The sequence below is a fragment of the Uranotaenia lowii genome, chromosome 3 (assembly GCF_029784155.1).
Source record: "Uranotaenia lowii strain MFRU-FL chromosome 3, ASM2978415v1, whole genome shotgun sequence".
NCBI classification, from domain to species: domain Eukaryota; kingdom Metazoa; phylum Arthropoda; class Insecta; order Diptera; family Culicidae; genus Uranotaenia; species Uranotaenia lowii.
In genome coordinates, this window is record NC_073693.1 from 178,662,919 (window position 1) to 178,682,405 (window position 19,487).

Consider the following 19,487-nt stretch of genomic DNA (forward strand, 5'->3'; position numbering starts at 1 on the left):
ATAGAAAAAATGGCTACAAACCCTATCAAATTGTTAAATTAAAGAAAAAAAGAACATGGGAACAGAACGAGGACTTAGGGAATTGCATGAAGGTAAAATTTTATTTGTTTTTGAGGCCAAAAAAAATTGAGAAATGTTTATAATTTTTGCCCCTAAATGTATGCAGCAACATTGTCCATCTTTCGAGTATATTTGATTTTGATAGAAAACGTTGAAAAATTCAATCTAGTCCAAACAAAAATTACTGTTATCGATGTTTTGAGCATTCTGTGCTAAATGGCATCAAAACAATAAATTTGAAGATGATAAGATACGAAAAAACCAGAGTGATCAAAGTTTCCCCGAAACTCGAAATCTGGTTTTGTAACAAACATTTAATTATAACCTCCAATGTCGTTTGAATTTACTGCAATCAATGATCATGTTTAATACTCCTCACCTCAGTAAGGGTTTTAAAGCTTTTAGGTATTACGAAAAAGCAATCCCTTCCAATATATTCAAAGATGAATGAAAAAAGTGATCAAAGTTCCTCAGTTTACGGTAGTTTTTTTTTACTTTTTGTCAATTTGCAATTTATTTTAGATCTTGCATTGGAATACAAGTTTGCACTGGATTTTGAATATATTAACTCAAGATTTCCGCAATAAATTTATATTCACCAGAAAGCCAATTTTAAACCGATCCGGACCGAACCGGATTTACAAAATCCCGAATACAGTACAGAATGTAGTGATCAGGTTCTGAAACCGAGATTCCAACGATCCGATTTCCCCAAAAAAAGCTAAACAAACGATTTTTATATATTTGTATAATTTTAAATCATCATTTGGATCTATATGTGATCCGTTGGTCAGAATAAATAAATAAATAAATAAATAAATAAATAAATAAATAAACAAATAAATAAATAAAACGAAAAAAAAAATTCCTCGATCGAGATTTGAACTCCAGTCTTCCGAGTTCGCTGTCCGATACTTATCTTACCACTATGCCAACTCATCAGTTGATACGATCTACGCTATAGCTCTATAGATGAGATTTTCTTTTAACGAACCGGTCAAAGGAAGAAAAGGAAAGACCGGATACAGTGTCAATTGAAGGACCACCCATTTAACGTAAATAAGTTCACTTTTAGATCGCTCAAATCGTGAATGTCGAATTAGCATATTCTCAATTTTATGGAGACATATTCACGAATTTACTAACCTGCTATCCGATTCAACTTGTTTTTGGGCAAAGCTCGTCGCAAATGAATAATAGAAAATCACTCAATACCAACGTGTTTACGATGGTGATTGAAAATGTTTTGATAGTAGATTTGGATTATCATTTCTTTTACGATTTCATGTTAGCTGGGACACTGCTGGGATTGAAATAAATATGATGTGCCAAACAATTCGGTCTCTCCTAATGACAGATTAGTGCAAATTTAAGGGTTGAGATATCTCTGCATTCTAAATAGTAGGTATATTTATTTCAATCAATAATAACAACAAGTCTTTAAAAAAATTTTTAAATCTTTCGCAGTTGGGATTTCATAAATCGTATGCATTCCAAAATTTATCTGCACTTTTTTTTTCTTAAAATTCCGGCCAAATTTGCATCTCATTTCAAAGAATGATAACCCAAAATCTAGGAAAAATTCAGGCAATATTTGTTGCTCCAGATCTGATCGAAATTTTTATATATTCTAGAAATTCAAAGTTTTTGATATGTTAAAGTGGTTAGTCTCTAAAGACAAAAAAGAAAAATAAACATTAAAAAGGATAAGATTGTCTACAGACTCCTTGGCTTATAATTAATCAAATAGTTCCAGTGAACATGGTCGATAAAACTACCAAATACTATCTCAGTGTTCCGGTTGATTTATTTGCTAATTTTTTTTAGCAATAAATCCATCAGGCATCTCACAATAACAAGGTATCGAGTCGAATGCGACAAACCACATTTCTGATAGATCCCCGAGGATTCCGATAGGATACAGAAAGCGAAAGAAAACTCCGTAAAAATATACAATATAGAAAGCGAAAAGTCCAGAAGACACAACTCTCCATCAAACTGAAAACGGGGAGAAAAGGGGGTTACAAATAGGATAAATGTACACATGTTCAATTTAAAAATTGTCGTTCCGCTGGATTTTCTCCACTTCCGACGTCCTCCAGGCCAAACCGGTGTGTACCTTGCCGTATTTTTTCCTAATATCTTTCCCTGTTTGATATTCTTTTTTGTCGACTATCCGGGAGGGTCCTAGTTCTATTTCACTTTCTCTCTATTCAGTGAACCCAGCATAACGAGAGCTCTTGTCATTCACAACAATGGTGCAAACATACGGACTGAACTGTGCATTGGACCAAATCCTGAACTCCACTCCTGTAAACGGAAGTTCGATAGATGCGCGGAAGGGGACAACGAGTACAACAGGATAAACTCAACAATGGTTCTCGTTCTTGACAAATCCTTACAACCGTTCATACTAGCGATAAAATCCTGATGGCTTGGACAGCGTTCGACGAAAGGGGAGTCTAGGTGAGCTGCTGTGTATCGTCCCGATTCTCCCGTACGACAAACATCGGACCAATTTCTCCAATCTCCGAGAGCGGAAGAATGAACACTATGTTTGCGAAAAGGCAAACGAAACATTCGTCCTTCCGGTTGTCGGATAATCAACAACACAATCGTCTTTGTACGGGTCGCCTAGAGGCAAGGAACGGTCCTGCGATAAAGAACTAGTTGATCCATATCGGCTGGAAGACTTCGCAGAAAAGGACCAAATTCGAACAAAAGACATTCGACTCTCAGTCAGCTAAACCGGCACAGGAGGGGTCAGAGAATGTTGTACAATACCGAAGAGTCTATTTCTGGAGCATGCTCCATGTTTTTATGCCAGGGACGAAATTAGGGAAAGAAAACTCAAGGACAGTGAGGAAAAATATCCGCCAGGAAAAGAAAATTTAGGTTGTTTTCAGCGCACTGTGCACGCTAGAAACTCATTCAAAACAACCAATTGAGAGAGAATGCGAGAGCAACAAATGCTTCCCCACCTCGAGTTCGAAAAAAGGCGGAGTCTAGTTTGTAATCTTTTTACTCTTCTCTTTTATCCACACTCGCTCGCCACCCGTCTTCCAACCGTTTCTGTCCTTGCTTTGCACAATTTATCATAAAAAGGCGTGTTCTTGGCTATGTACAATGTTGCGATTGGTCCGCTCCTGACGCCCTCTTGCCATTATTCGCACCATTCAAACCGGTTTCAACAGGCCGACCCCTCGGTCGCATACAAGTAGACCGAAGACCAGTTTTTCGATATTGAAATTCAGTTACGGCTAAAACGTGAACAAGTGCGCATCGTTGCTACGCAGAGGAAGCGAGATTTTTACGTTGCTGGAATTTCGTCGAGCGTTCGTCGTCACGACTCGGTACTGTGTTTTGATTTTTCCGCTCTCGCATTCTGCACGATTCCGGCGAGGATTTGTCCGGGAGTCGGGAAAGCGTCGCGCGTATATTCCAAAGATCGACGGCAGCGTGGAATACCGTACGGTACGGTTTTCGGTGTACCGTCGACCGGCACGGAAAAGAGTGGGAGAAAAGGCCGAGACAAGTGTGTGGGTGGATGGAAAACAAAGAGGAAAAATCACAGTGAGCCATGAGCGAATGTATGAAGTGAATACACACGAGTGATGTTGTTCTTGTTCTTTTTTCGTATGCTGGCCGTGGATTACTAGGATCGGGCTCGTGAAAACTCGAAACACTCACAGAAACTCGCGACTTTGGCACCGAACACTGTGAAAAGTAGAGGCGCATTGTTCTGATATTTTCAGTTATTTACAGTTTTTGTTTGTTTGCCGGAATATCCTGTTTTCCGTTTGTTGTGTTTCACGTGCTCCAGAAGAGTAGAAGCATCAGTTTTTTCTCTGTTGTGTTGATGAAAAAAACAAAAATGAACAAGTAGCAGTGTGTTGTGAGGACACGAAAAACAATTATTATTGATGTTGTAATAAAACATTTTCAATTTCTGTTACTACATTGTTTCTGCGAGTTTGACAAAAAGTCTACTGTTTACATACAACCTCTCGAGAAAAAAGGCTTTTTTTTCTCCTTCGTAAACAATGATTCTGTTTAGTAGGCGGTGAGGGCAGTTGAGTTATGCTTTTGATCATCGAGTGAACTAAGCAACTGGAGAAAAAAAATACTGCAGTTCATCAGCGGAAGGACTTCAGCGGACATCATCATGTTGTTTCCTGTTGAAATAAGTGAGCGCTCGGGCACACCGAACTGTCCCGGGAGATGTTGTGCTGCATAACGTAACATTAACCGAATCCACCCGGAGAGCAGCCGGAGATTTAATTCCTGTGCACGAATTAAAAGCGACTTGAAACGTTACTCATATGTGAACCTTTGCGCCGTAGATCGGAAACACAAGTTCTGTTCTTTAGTGTGATTTCTTTTGAGTTGTAGTAGTCTTCTATGGCATTTTGATTTTCTAACGGCGCCAAACACGTACTACATGATCGAAACACTACACAACAGATGTAGTTTGCTAACAAGCAAGTGATAATTGAAAGTTTTGGTTTTCATGGCCCCAAAATCGGAACTACACTAGTGTTGTCATAGAATACCTAACCTAGCGAGGAGAAGCGGGAGTGCGCGTGCAGAGAGGGCGCCACCAAACGCATTCTCTCATAACGACGTAAGATAATATGGCAGCATATGCTCAATTCGGTTATACATATCCGTCGGCAAGTCAGGTAAGCAAGACTTCGATTAGTTGTATAAAGTAGTAAATTTATACTAAGTTAGACGTTTTTTTTGTTCTTATTTTGTTTATAGTCTTTTTAAAATCTTTGTGCCATTCGCGATTTCATATCAAGGCGGGTTGGCGGACAGTCATTTAAAAAGTTATCCTTTTTTTTAGGGATTATCATTCTATAGGATGATTCATCCCACAGATAAAAAGTTATCCGATACAACTGTGTTTAATTTTTAATCTTGGTTTCAAACTCACGGACTCTTGCTCAGCGGGTATCTGAGCTGTATTACGAGCCCTGAAAAAAATACATACAAATGTGTTAAAGGACAATCTGTTTATTATTGAGTCCGCTCTCAAATAAAAAAAATTATGTCTGCTGTACTATACCAGGTACAACTCTCTATTATTTTGAAAATATCTCGACACTAAGTTTGCAAATGGCATGTTAATAACCATATTAAATTTTGGAATGCTGGCATCAATAAAGCAAAATTGAGAATTCGAAAGGCAATTCGACTTCAGATTGGGACTTCACAACAACGTCACACTGAAATGCATATTACAATTACTTAACAATGATTTGAGATAATCGAGTAAATAGTTGTTGATTTTTTATCGTTCTCCTATTTGAACTTTAGGAACTTTGTTACACTTTTTCCATGGCAATTCAGTTTAATTGTGATAATAACAAAACAAAAGTTAATCTCAGTTTGTTTTGGTAAAAGTAGATTTTCAAGCCACATTCCTCTTCCCTCTCCCGAAATTAGAGTCAAAACTAATAGTTGAGTCCAACGACTATTACGGCTTCCCCACTTCTACGAACCTAGAATAGTAAAGTGAAAGTCTCGGCGAAAAGAAACTTCCCACTTAAACTGCCTTAATAATCAAATATATGATAAAAAAATCAAGGATATTATAATAGGAAGATTATATTACTGTTAAATAAGAAAGCGGTTCGAGATATACATAACATTTTACTCTCCTTCCGATCTTGTAAGCTGTAGAAAAGCTCACCTTAACCTCAAACAAAAGTAACTTATTGTTTGAGCAGTAATTAGTTCAACTTTTAAGTATTTTCACAGTGTTAGTAAGATGTTAATGTTCTTATAAAACATGATTATTATGAGACCAATTGCCAGAAAAGTATGTAGGTACAAAATTCAACACCGAGCATTATCGCTACTTTAGAAGTTGATCTCTATTTGAAGAATGAAATGATTTTTAATCTCTCTTTAAAAATTGCATACAAAAATTATAAATATCAACCATTCTATGAGTCATACTGTGATGATCCTGAAGAACAGAAATTTCTCTCCTGATTGCTCAGTCAATTCAATCGTCTGGGCAAACATTTACTAATCATTCAAAATGCTACCGTTTCTTTACACCAACTCACTTAAACGCAGTTTTTAAAAGCGTCAACGCTTGAGAGCATAATTCAGATTTCAAACTGTCAATATTTGCCAACAACAGCAACCACAACATATTGATCATCTCTAAGTGGAACAAAGGAATTTAAGAAAATAACTTCATGACCACTTTTTCTCCGGTTCTGAAGAAATTTCAGGCGAATTCTGTTGACCACATTTGTAGATTTTTTTTGTTATCCCCCTTTTACTTTGTTATTCTTCATTTGTCCATTCTGCCCATGACATCATGTGTCAAATTGGGATCGCTTTATCGAAACTCTCAATGAATCTTGTTTGCCTGGCACCAGAATAATGAGCCCTATCTGGTGTCATCATCACGCAACAATAACGTTAGGCCAAGCCTCTGGTGGGTCTCGGAAAGACCTTGAACGACGGGGCAGACGAGAGGATGAGAAACAAGGAGGAAAAGGACAGGAACGATTCACAGCTAGAGATCACAGTTTGTTCCTTTTCTTGTAATTCTTTTTCTTTCGCTTGCACAACCAGCAAGCAAACTGTTGCTTCAAGTTCCAATATATCTCACTTCGAATGTATATTCGCGCGTCTCTAAGACGCACAACGCCAGCAAGGAAATCGGGACACATGCACGCATACACCCCGTCGAGCTGATCCCAGATCGGAAATATGTCGCCAGACAGTAGATACGGTTTGTTGTCTGGTGTCTGCACCATTTCTGGACACATATTTTTAGAATTAAGTTTCAAGAAGGATGTTTCCTGAGCTAGAAACGTGAAAAACCTCGGTTGAATTTAAGATTTTAACAGTAAACTATAAATATCATTCATTGTTGACATTCTAATATTCTTATCATACAAAGAATGTTTATCAATCAAAATCTTATTTAATATTTTCTTCAGCACAGCAAAGGCAGGAAGAGGCAATCGATAAATATTGACAAGCCCCCTTTTACTTTTCCAGCGACTGTGCGCAAATCGCGTCACCCAAAAGTCGTTCCACGAAACGGTTATCACCACACGTTAAAGCTCATCATCGAAACGATAAAACGTTTCTTATGCCTGATGGGACTTGATCTCCTGTCGTGCACATTCTCAGCTTGCGATTTGCTTCAATCGGTATAGGTATGCGCCGTGTTTTGTTCTCGCATTTGCTCATCCAGAGGCCCCTGCCGGGCCATACCATACCTATCGTTGAACTTTTTTTTTTAAAGTTGACAACTTTCGCTCTTTCGAAGAACAGCTCTTGATATAAATATTTATGAAACGCGTACGTTGATAAATTCATTGTAAATTAATTAAATTGATTTGTTCACGATTTTAGCTTAGCTTAGCTTAGCATGATTGACTACACCCACCTGGCGTTATGAAACCCAAATTGCATCACAAAAAAATTCATAATCAAACTGAATCTAATAATGTTTTCATTATTAGTTCCTAGATTGAGGTTACATACATTTCGAATCCCATGATCGCAGGCGTGGCGCAGTAGAACAAGTTCCACATCGCCACTGTTGTTGCTACTCTGTGATTGGCCAAGACCATCAATCTAATTCATAGGTCAAAAGAATAGTTTTTGGGATTAACAGCACATTTACAATGTCCAAAACTGATGCTCTCGCTTTGAACATTAAAAACGGCGCCAGCCACGTCCAAGTAGTCATATGATAGATTTTGAAAGAGTGAAGGGAATGAGAGAATTATTTTGTGCTTTAGGACCGAAGTTCCCCTTGCATCTTAGCAAATAAATTGGTTGGTGAAATGGGGAAAAGGATTCGATCAGGATACACTTTTGACTAGTGTAATGATGTTAAAATGAAAACCAAATTTTTTTTATTACATTCTCCTGTTTTTTCCTTATGAAACTCAACAATTGGATGCCAAATTGAAATTTATCAAAAATCGTGTTTGGGTACCATTTCTATTCGTTTTCATATTTTAACATATTGTATTTTTTTGTATATATTTTTGCGATTGACAAATATCTACATATTTTTATACTGGAGGATTATACGATTAATGGTTTTGAAAAGATTGAAATTTAAGCAAAACTATTATGTTTTGCCGATTCTAAATTTTATCAAACACACACAAACGTCGAATGATTGAATATTTTGTTCAAAAACTGGCGTGAACATTATTTTATTGAATTGTAAAAGGAACAAATATCAATTTCTTCCTTTGGTTAACAGCTTAGAAACTTTCTTCTCTGTGATTATTAGATGATCAAACCATGGAACAACATATTTACCACCAAAAAATGTTATTCATTAAACCAATCTTTAGAAAACTGTAACAAGCTCAACTCACCACAGTATGACCTCTGGCGTTGAATTCTGAATGCAGTTCAAGATCAATCTCGATCGCAGCCCACCAACTGTCACCGGGTAACACATTCTTCTGGTCTGCCTGCAGTTGTCTCCTGGAATTTACTGGCGAATATGCGTCTGTTTCGAATCACATCTTGATTCCTACCAGACAGGAACACTGAGGGATTTCTTTTCCGTTATTCGAACAGCTCAAAACAACAACAAAATAAGGCAGCAAGAAACGCCCTACAGTAGCACAGCAAGTCCAAATAAATTCAATTAGAACATATTTCTGATATGTCACATTTTTAATTCCCCGTACCGCGCCAAGAGAGCATCTTCATTCTCGGCGACTGTTGGCGGCGCGGTGTGAGTTGAGTTATTTTTTCTTCTTAAAATTCGCTTCGCCCCTTGTGAATCAACGAGGGCCCTCACGGCTGCCTCTCGTATGGCTCATTTCGTCCTAAATTATAATTAATTAATGAGATTTTTTGTTTCTCACTTCTCCTCCCGTCCGAAGTTTCTCCCGGGAAAACAAGTCGGGAAGCTGCGTGCGGATATGGGAGACAAAACTCGAAATGGTACGCATCCAACGGGTCCCCTCGCACTGTGGGTTCAAACGAAATTACTTGGTAACGTTCCGGTAGTTTTACCAAGTAAATATTATTGTATTTTTAATATTTGACTTAAATCTAATGAACAATCAAGTTAAAACCGAGTTGAGAATTGCGAAAAAGTGCCATGTCCAAATTTGGCTTGCAACACCTTGTACTGTTACAATCCTTTTCATATGCATAAAAAAATCTAAAATTTAAGCTATTTGTGCAGAATGTTATTGATTTATAAAAAAACGAACACAACACACACACCTATGTATGTACAGGATATCAATTAAACTTAATGCTCCAATAATATAACAGTAAGAAGTTCATCTTTCGAGGATGTCATACAAATTCCACCAATTAAAAAAAAAGAGTAAATGTATATACCCTGATCGAGATTTGATCTCATGATAGTTGGCATTGAAGACATGAACGCTTCCTCTACGCCACGGGCGACGGAAAAAAAAAAGACTTTTTAACCCCGTAGAACTCAATAATTTACATTTTATAAAATTTATATTTTTTTTTTCAGAACAAAAAAAATTACACGGTAACCGAAGTTGCTCTAATCATTTTATGAAATTATTCTATCGGCTATATCGGTGAAATTTTATATTCTTTGAGAAAGAATTGAAAAGTTAAAGGTTGTTGAAAATGAGAGGAAGGGTAAATTTAATTTGAAAAACTTTTCATCACATTTCATCTGTTTGTTCCTCACGGGTCTAAATACTACTTTGCAGTGGTAGATACAGATACAGATAGAATTGTAGCTACCACCACACAATAGTAGGCCATGCGTGGTTCGCCCACAAGTGGAAACTTACAGTGCAAACGAACTAAATATAAATATCTATACTGAATCGATAAAACTGTCTTGACTTAGTTCTATGTTTGGGCGTTTTACGCAGAGTGTGAGCAAAAAGCTTTCATACATTTTCAGCCTTCAGCCAGTTAGGGTAGATACTCTAGATTTCGACAGGAGCTAGTTTTCGACAAAATTTCAATGAAAGGCTTATCTTTCTGTTTGGTGGCTCCAGGTATCTATGTTCATATTTTTCTATTTTTGCTCTTCCACTTTAGTATACGTTGAATATAAAAATTCTTCTAAATAAGTTATTGAATAGAAGTAAATCAATAATTTAAAACTAACATTCTAAATCACCCGTGAAATTCAATGCTATCGATCAAATAAGAATGATTTTGAATCACGAAAAAAAAACCCTTTTATTTGATTAAAAGCAACATAAAAGGAATCAATGGATGGATAAGGTTTAGAAATCAATCTTTTTGGTAATTTATTTTATGTTTTTGCTAACATTCAATGAAATTTTAACTGTTTTTGAGCTGTCGAAAACTAGCGCTGGAAAATCACCGAATAATCTATTTTTCGACACCCATCTTCTGCGGTATGTTAATACTGTTTCCATGGTGTAAAAAACGCCGTGAAGTAGACAAGCAATTACAATACGCAAATATTTATATTACTGAGCTAACAAAGGAGGTGGAAATATGCTTGTCGAAACTAAAACTTTTTGTTGTCGAAAACTTAAATTGAATGTCGAAAACTAGATCATCGAGAGGTTTAAGTGAAAGGATAATAAAAACGTTGTTTTGAAACTTATGATCAATAAAAAAGGTAGAGAATGAAGAAAAAAGTCTGATTCATATAACCAATCATATTTGAAATGAAAAATTTTAGTCAAATAGTTTATTTACATGATTTTTCTGACAAATCAAGCAAAAACTGTCGAAATCTAGGTATTTTACCCTAGTCAGTTCTGTATATTTTGACATGTGGTGGACCCATGCATTTTCCAATATTTCTGTAAAAATCAATACTTATCTTCATAGTCAATCCAACACGAGACCGGTCATCCGTGGAATATTGTTCATATTTCATTCTACTGGATGGCAATGTCTGGACTGGCTCCGAGATTTTTTACGGTCGGATTCATCATTTCTTGGTCTAGCTCTTCTTTTTATTAAGCTATTCCTCGGTACTGTATCGTCAAACGTTTGTTCTGCATTTCCTCATCTTACAATATTTCACAGTAAACGAAAATTACCGAGTTCGGTAATTTTTTTTACCGAAATCCTAACATGTGTAAATCGTTAAACTGTTCGGTAATTTTTTCGGTAAAAATTAAACGAACATCGGTAAATGAAGAATCGATTTACCGATGTTCGTTTCTTTTTTACCGAAAAAATCACCGAGCAGTTTAACGATTTACACATGTTAGGATCTCGGTAAAAAAATTACCGAACTCGGTAATTTTCGTTTACTGTGTTCGAATCGACCCTTTTGAACACGAAAAACTAATGACTAACTAAGGTATGAGGTCACAAAATCGCCAGTATGTAGTATTGGATACGACAATTCATGCTTTTAATATAGTTTTTCCCCTGCTTTCGCAAAATGGACCACTGTGTGCGGAGAACACAAAAGAAGGCGGAGGAGGAAGATCGTCGCGAACCTGAAATCGAAATGAGCCGTCACACGATGATGATGTCGCCCGTGAGTCGTCATCGCCGAAGTAGTTCAGAAATTGGGTGCAAAGATGTGTGACGCGAATAATTTCACAGTTTATGAACAACTTTGCTGTAGTGTTTTTTTTCTCTCGTTGATGCTTACTTATGTTTTTGGTCCTTTTGGGATGCTGCCATCACGTACAGACGAAGGCATGACGCATCTTCTCCTCGAGAAAAACCATGTCGTACACCCAGAAACAACAAATGCATGATAGCTAATGTGTACGATACAGATAATATGACGAAAGCTCGAATATCACTGCTACGGGAATGGTAGATTCGTATGGACGCCACTTTGACTTTAAACGGATGCAATGTCCCAAGGGATTGGAAGAGGCCCACATATAGGTGGGTGCAAATTTAATTCTTTGCAAAGATGAATGAAAAATTTATTTTCAATCAATGAACCTCTGGAGATCTGTTTCAATAATCTGAATTTCAATTAACTTTATTACGAGTAGCAGTTTTCCCTGCCGGAGTTGTCGGATCGATTGCAAGACATATTCCTGCTTTTAGCAGTTTAAAACTTGTTGAACTTTGAAGCGAAGAAAATGCGACTTTGCAAAAGCTTTTCTTCTCACTCGCTTCTTCCGAATCTCCCGAGAAGTATGAAAACTCCCCTATGTGCGAGCAAGAAGTTGAAAATTTCCAAAATGATTTATTATGTTTTCTGTTTAAACTGCCAACCCCCACCCAACAGTACTTCCACTGCCTCCCGAAACTTTGTTTAAACTTCAAACGTAAGAAAAAGATACATTCGGTTGCAGGCAGACACGCGGAGACAAACTCCAACTGAATGGCGAAATTCGCACCAAAACGACTCGAGATGGTTCTTCGATTGCTGCCTGTCCTTTCGTTATCACAAATTCATATTTTTCGGGAATCATCATCAATATTATCACCGGGTGAGGCGCACTGACTGTTTTCTTCGAAAAAAAATCCCATTCCTTCATTTTCCCGAACTTACTGCTGACTAAACTGGTCGTTCAATAAATGTTCTCCGACTGCAAGCGGCTTCGAAAGCTAACTTGCCCTCTCCCTCCCAAAAAGCTGTCTTCTGGCTCTTCAAGTCTAAATCAAACAGTACATAAATTTTGAATCCCCCCAGCAGCACTCAATGTGCCAGAGTCAACTTGGTTGACCCCGGGAATGCAAGCTATTTGACAGCCTGTTTTTTCGGGGTGCTTATGGCAGAATGCTTCAAAGCACCCATCAAGATAGATGGCCCAGCATTGGAATGCGGGTCTCAAAACAGCAATAGGGTCTTCTCTTTCAAATGATGTATTATGCAACGGTCGTAAAAGAAAAACCCGTAATTTGTGAGAAGGTAAAACACATTTCATGGGATGTATACAAACCGGAAAATAATAAATTCATAATTCTCAAAATATTCGGCTATGTTGGAAAATTTTTACAACCCTATTAAATACAGCTGTGTATCGCGTATAAAGTTGATTTTTCAGAAAGAGACCCAAGAACCAGACAGCGATGATGATGAAATTCAGAACGTTGGATTCCATTCAGAGAGAGAAAGATAAAAACCTGAGGTTGATGCGAGGATCTTTATGAATTGAGGAGCAACAGATCGAAGGCTATTGAGCATAAGTGTGATTCATCACTAAAACACAGCCAATCAGCTCGATAGCAAAACTGGCAACAAGAACGAAGGAAACAACAAAATATGAATAAAATAAATATGAATTCGTCTCCTCAATTAATAATTCATAATGTTATAAAAATTTTAAGGTCGCTGATAATAATTTATATAGTGAACCGCTCTGTGGTATTTCTTGCAATCATCTTTGGGATGCGACTTTGGGGAGAATGGGGGGATGCAAGCAAGAGACCCGTCGTTGAATTGTTTGAACATTTATATCCCATGACCAATTTTGGGCTAACCGAGCAGCGCGATCGGGTCACAAAAAAGAGATTCGATTTTCATCGGAATGCTGTATAGGGTTAGGTTTTATGGTACATGTCAATAGTGTCAAATAAGCTGTTGGATGTCTGAAGTCGACATACCCCGAGCCAGCCTCTCGCATTTAAGCAGCACGATTAGCTCACATTAGTTGCCATCTTAAATGAGACGTTTTAATTTATATGGAATCGTTAACACTTGAAACTTCCTCGGTAAAACTGGAAACGCGTTGTCGCAAATTTTAAAGCACGATAAAAATCGCGTTAATTGATTTGCACCATTAATCCATCTCAGCACGTGCCATACACCCCATGCTGGGAAAGGTCGGGAATTTTATAATAATTTTAAGCTCATTTTTTTCGTCTCACATGTCTTTTCGTTTGAGATTTCTTTGGTCCGGATTGTTAAGGCAAAAACTCCAAAATAAATCCCACGAAGAACTACAGAATCAGACTAAGTGATATTTTACTATTCTAACATATTCTAACAATTTTTCTCTGTGAACTGCATTTCATTACCCATTATTTAAAAATACTATAAAACAATAATCATTAAGTGTCAAACATAACTGTATATTTTTTTAAAAATAAATACGGACATACACAAATTACGATTTCCAATCTTCAGGATAAAATTTTAAACATGAAATTTGAATCTGTACTGGGCTCATAAATATTTCATTTAAATTTAGGTTCTGAATGTTTAGAGGAAATCGTAATTTCAATACATTTGGAAAATAAAATCTTGTCTGAAATTTATAAAAATTTACTTCATTTTTTTAAGTTTTTAAGAGTTATAGGGGGATTAAGGCAAGATAAGCACCTTAAGATTACGCGTGGTTTTAGAATGGAAAATAAATAAAAACTTGAGACTTGATTGATAGATGACTAGAGTGGGATGTGGACACTTGTAAGTTATGCAAGCGATATTAGTAGATAGTAGTAGTGGTTGCAAAACGGAAAGACTCAATCCGGTCATATTCTTGAGATTTTTTTTTGGAGTCGCTTCAAAATTAGGTTGTTTTTCACCACATGAAAATTGAATGGCATAAAAAACATGCATTTATAATTACTTACATCCACCTTAAACCGTAAGACCCGAAATGCATGGTTATAGAAAATGTATTCATCCCTAGTTCAAAATCAAATTATGATATCAATCGTTTTCGATCGTTGACGGGGCTCAGTAGAACAAGTTCCACATTGCCGATGGTTGCTACTCCGTGATTGACCGAGGCCACAAACTTTGTACAGAGGTCAAATGAATAGTGCTTGGAATAAGCAGCTCATTCATACTGCACAAAACTGATACTCTCTCGTTAAACGTCAATAACGGCGCCGGCCACGTCCTAGTTGTGAAAGCTTTAGTAAGAGACAAGAATTTTGCAGTTCACATCTGATTCTTGCAAACCCGATCCATTTCAGATTATAGTTTGGAATTTAGCTGCAACTTAAATGAAGTTAAACAAAACATCAAAAGGATAAATAAAATTCCCTGTTTATTTTTTTTAGTGGAAATTACACGTTTCTTTAATTGCAAATATTAATTTATTCCAATCCATCATTTAAATCCTTCATTATATTAAAATGAAAATATATTTTTTTTACAATCAAAACTTGCAAAATAAACTCAAATTCCTCTATACCTACATATCTGTGATATCAAGCTTTGAAAAACTGACATTGATTATTTATTTGAAACTATTGAAATTGAAATCAAAATTCTAAATCTGCAAACTTTTTTTATATCTTGATTGTTAAACTCATCTACGAGCTGAATCTAAATTTTGAATATTAACTCTGAGTTAGATCTCCGGTCTTATATTCAAAATTAAAATATTGAATCTGTTCATTTGAAATATAAGCAGATAAGTTATATTTGTTTCAAAGCTCTTCATCATGAATCTCAAATTATAATGTTTTGGGATTAATCGGATTTAAAAATATATCAATTAGGGTAACGGACTTTTTTTTTTAAACGAACACAAACACATACAGGATCTCAATGAAACTTAATGTTTCCTCGAAGAGATTCCTTTCACTTAACTCTAAACGTACATCTTTCGAGGATTGATGGCTAGCATCTTACAAATGCTAAAACCACCAACCCACAGAAAGTATACTATGTATGCCGTGACCGGGATTTGATCTCATGACCGTTGGCTTAGAAGACTGGAAGGCTATCCTCTAAGCCACGGACTGCGACCAGAGGTCCGATTTTGGACCACCTTGTCTAGCTCTCTTATAAAACAAATAATCATGAAATTTTTGAGCAAATATTTTTGAAGCACGGGCACTTTATGTAATGCACTATTTTTTTCATTATTAGTTGCTTTATAAGAGAGCTAGATAAGGTAGTCAAAAATTGGTCCTCTGGTCCAAAATAAGTACGTTACCCTATTTATATTTAATCCGACTTGTCGATCAGAAAATATGAGTTTCAATGGAAGTGAATTTAACATTAACTAACTTGTACGTCTTTCAACCACGTGACAAATAAAATGACCAATCTGATTCTGAGTTTTCAATCGCCATTTTGAATCTTTGCTTTGTTTAAATACTGCATTGGAATTAAGTTTAACAACTTTGAATCTTATAGCCGAGACTGATTAGCGTTAAGGAAAATTTACGAAACTTCAAAGTCCCATTTATAAAAAAATTGAATCTGAAACTCAGCATGGTTATCTTTTTTTCTTTTATTCATTTTCGGAAAATTATTATCCATGTATTGAAATGCATATATTTTTCTGAAAATTATGAAAAATTGAATTATAAATGAAATGCAAAACAAAATCTCATCCAGATTTCAAAACAGCTTTTCATTTCTAATTTCTCATAATGATTCGAACTGAAATCAAGAACCGTAGACTGGACACAAAATCCTTAATATAAAAAAGAAATACAATTTTGATTGTAATAATACGGAACCAGTTCTTTCGAAATGAGTTTCAATCTCATTTAGAATTTAATATATAACACTGCAGAACTGCATTTCTATAAAAAAAATTAGAAAATTTCGAAAAAAAACTGTAGCAGGATTATGAACCTGGGATTAATTTTCGCGGTTGTGGCATGAATTCTTAGTTAAGATTGTTTCTTTTGAATAATGTTATTAGCTCGTCAAAATTTGATCAAGAATTTAAAATTTTCAAAGTATAATAAAATGCTTCGCTTGCCTTTTCTGTACCTCATAAGGGAGGGAGGATTACATTACTTTTCTAATAGAAGTGATCTATACTTGAATTTTCTACAATAGCAAATGTGATTCATCAGAAACACGTGATTTTTTTTCCAGATTTTAATGATCACACAAGTTATAAGGATTGCATCTCGTCAAAAGTTAGATCAGTAGTAGGTCTCACAAAAGAAAGCTAACGCATTCAATTTACAATATTCAGTACCGTTCATAATTGTATAGTAATTGGAAGCACGCGCACTGTTACTTCGACTTTGATCTTCCATAACTTTTTACTCTGATGATTTTTTTATCAAATTTCCTGCGTTATATAGATCAACTATCGCACTATATTACCACGAATTTTGAGCTCCCTGGGGTTTGTGTGGCCTGAGATACAGTAATTCTACGAAAATCGGACTTTTAGGACTTTTCTCATTCAAATTGCAATATCTCAGAAACTACGCTACATTTTTTATTGAAAATTTGCAGAGTGATTATTGAAACATAAAGCTATCATGTCTGAAGTTTTTGAAAAGTTCTATCGATGGGATCAAAAGTTACGCGAGGTATAATATATTAGGCATGAACTTAGAAATGCGATTTTCTATAGAATTTTGGACGAATGATTCCATAGGAAAATGCTATTTTACGGTTAACAACCAGTAAATCTATTGAAACCAAAAATTCAAAACAATATCGCAAGATTCTGATTTTAAAACACAAATGGATCATTTACTCTATTTTAACTTTTTTCATTGCTTTTGCCAGACATATTTTGACTGATGGAAACGATATTGTTCTCATGAATCATCCAAAATTCTATAGAAATCGCATTTTTAGGATCATGCGTGAAATATTGTACCTCGCGTAACTTTTGATCCCATCGACAGAACTTTTCAAAAACTTCAGACATGATAGCTTTCTGTTTCAATAATCATTTTGCAAAATTTCAATAAAAAATTTAGCGTAGTTTTAAGATATTGCAGTTTTAATGAGAAAAGTCCAAAAATTCTGATTTTCGTAGAATTGCTTATCTCAGGCCACACAAACCCCAGAAAGCTCAAATTTCGTGGTATAATAGTTTGATAGTTGATCTATCTAACGCAGGAAAAAGACGAGGAGTAAGCCATGACTTTTGGGCATCGCACGCATTTTTGTTTTCGTCCTTTATTTTTTAAATCAATTACAATAAAACTAGAAATTTTAAAATTAAACAGTGGAAAATGATAGATTAAGTGACTGGTGGTTGTTCCCGGAGTGGTTCGAACTTTGTTCCGGCATGCTGAATCCTGGTTGGGAGAGTTCGGAAGGAATTTTAAAGTCAGTTGCTCCGGATTAGAGGAAAAGTTTTCTAGACGAAAACTTTTTAGACTTATTTGGTGAGATCAAACCTTTTTCATTATATTAAACGTTATTTTCCTAGTACACATTGTCATTAGATTAGTGTAACTTTTTTCAAATTATGTTGTAGGTACTTGAGTAATCCATATGAAGCGTTTGGTAGGGAACTTTATTCCTCCCCTTGCTCCAGAATCTTTTGCGGTAATTACCACATGGTTGGCCTGGCCGTAGTTATCTCTGCAATGCATGTTTTATGTAACAGAGATAACGTTGAAAAGAAAAATGAAGGACGCAAGTCTTTTCATTTTCCAGGATGCTTACACGTTTTGGCTATGTTGGTAAAAGAAGAAGAAGAAGAAGAAGATCTATCTAACGCAGGAAAAAAATATCATCAGAGTAAATAGTTATGGAAGTTTAAATTCGGAGTGACAATGCGCGTGCTTTCAATTTCTATACAATTATGAACGGTATTGTAGTTTTTCTCAAAAAATTTTTTCGATCTCGATTTTTAAAGTGTTTTATAAAGGAAATAAAAAATACTTAGCTTCTGTTTTTTCCTTCAATTTTTGCCAATGAAAATATTCCGGGAAGAGAACTGGTATTCGAAAGGACATCTTACAAGTTGTTTCGGGTCTATTCTATCGCCAAACGAACAAACCCAAAGGTTCCACAACCCTCGACCCACTGCGAAACTCAATCATACACAGTTCCGGTCGTCCACTGTATCATAGTTCTCACACTTATTTTCGTTCAAAAACCATAAACATATTTAAATTTTAAAAAGAGAAAATTTCCTTGGTCCGAAAAAACATGTCTGACACTTTCAAGCAACGCCTACTCTTCCTTTTTAATTAAAATTTAATCGAAAATTTAACATCCAAACTAACCGGGAATTCTGCATTTAAAACTGTGGTTAGAATTTTCGTTTTATTTTAATTTAAATAGGAACGATAATGATGGTTTTTTAATCAGAATGTAACTACAAATTCATTATTCAGTTTCAACGGTTGGAATAGTTCTGATGATTGTTTTGAAATTGTTGTATAAGGTCATTAAAACATATGGTAAACATACAAAAAAATCATTTTCATCTATTTCTTGAAATTAAAAACCTAAAACTGCTCTTTACTCGCATTTTCCACATTGGTTGATACAACTTTTTCAAAATGGTTCTAGACTTCACTTTCGAAATCTTAAGGAAAGTTTCTCTAGTAGTTAAATTTAAATTTTGGAACCATCATTGGAATTGATTTTAATCGATTAAAAGGATTCATGATTCTATTTCCTATCTTAGGGGTGTATAGTTTAGTTCACAATTTTTCTCTTCAAAAAAAAAAGCTGAAGAATTTTTAACAAATTTGAAACTCAAAATAAAATCATTCTGTTTTCGACTAGACAATCGATACCTACATATACTCATTGATCCGAGTTTGTTGTAAAAGTGGAACGGGCCGCCGATGTGATATACCGCTTGCCAACCTTT

The 19,487-nt window shown here is 35.7% G+C and overlaps 1 protein-coding gene across 2 annotated transcripts in view; it reads left to right on the forward strand.

Moving 5' to 3' along the window:
- Positions 1-19,487, forward strand: part of LOC129750929 (homeobox protein araucan) — a 175,602-nt gene that overhangs the window by 97,428 nt on the left and 58,687 nt on the right. Inside the window, exon 1 of one of the 2 annotated variants that reach the window (XM_055746138.1) lies at positions 3,326-4,742. The exons of the other annotated variant lie outside the window; for it this stretch is intronic. Coding sequence (XP_055602113.1) covers positions 4,695-4,742 — 48 coding nt within the window. The 5' untranslated portion in view covers positions 3,326-4,694. Of the gene's footprint in view, positions 1-3,325; positions 4,743-19,487 lie in introns of those variants that run through there. 2 annotated transcript variants of the gene reach the window in all.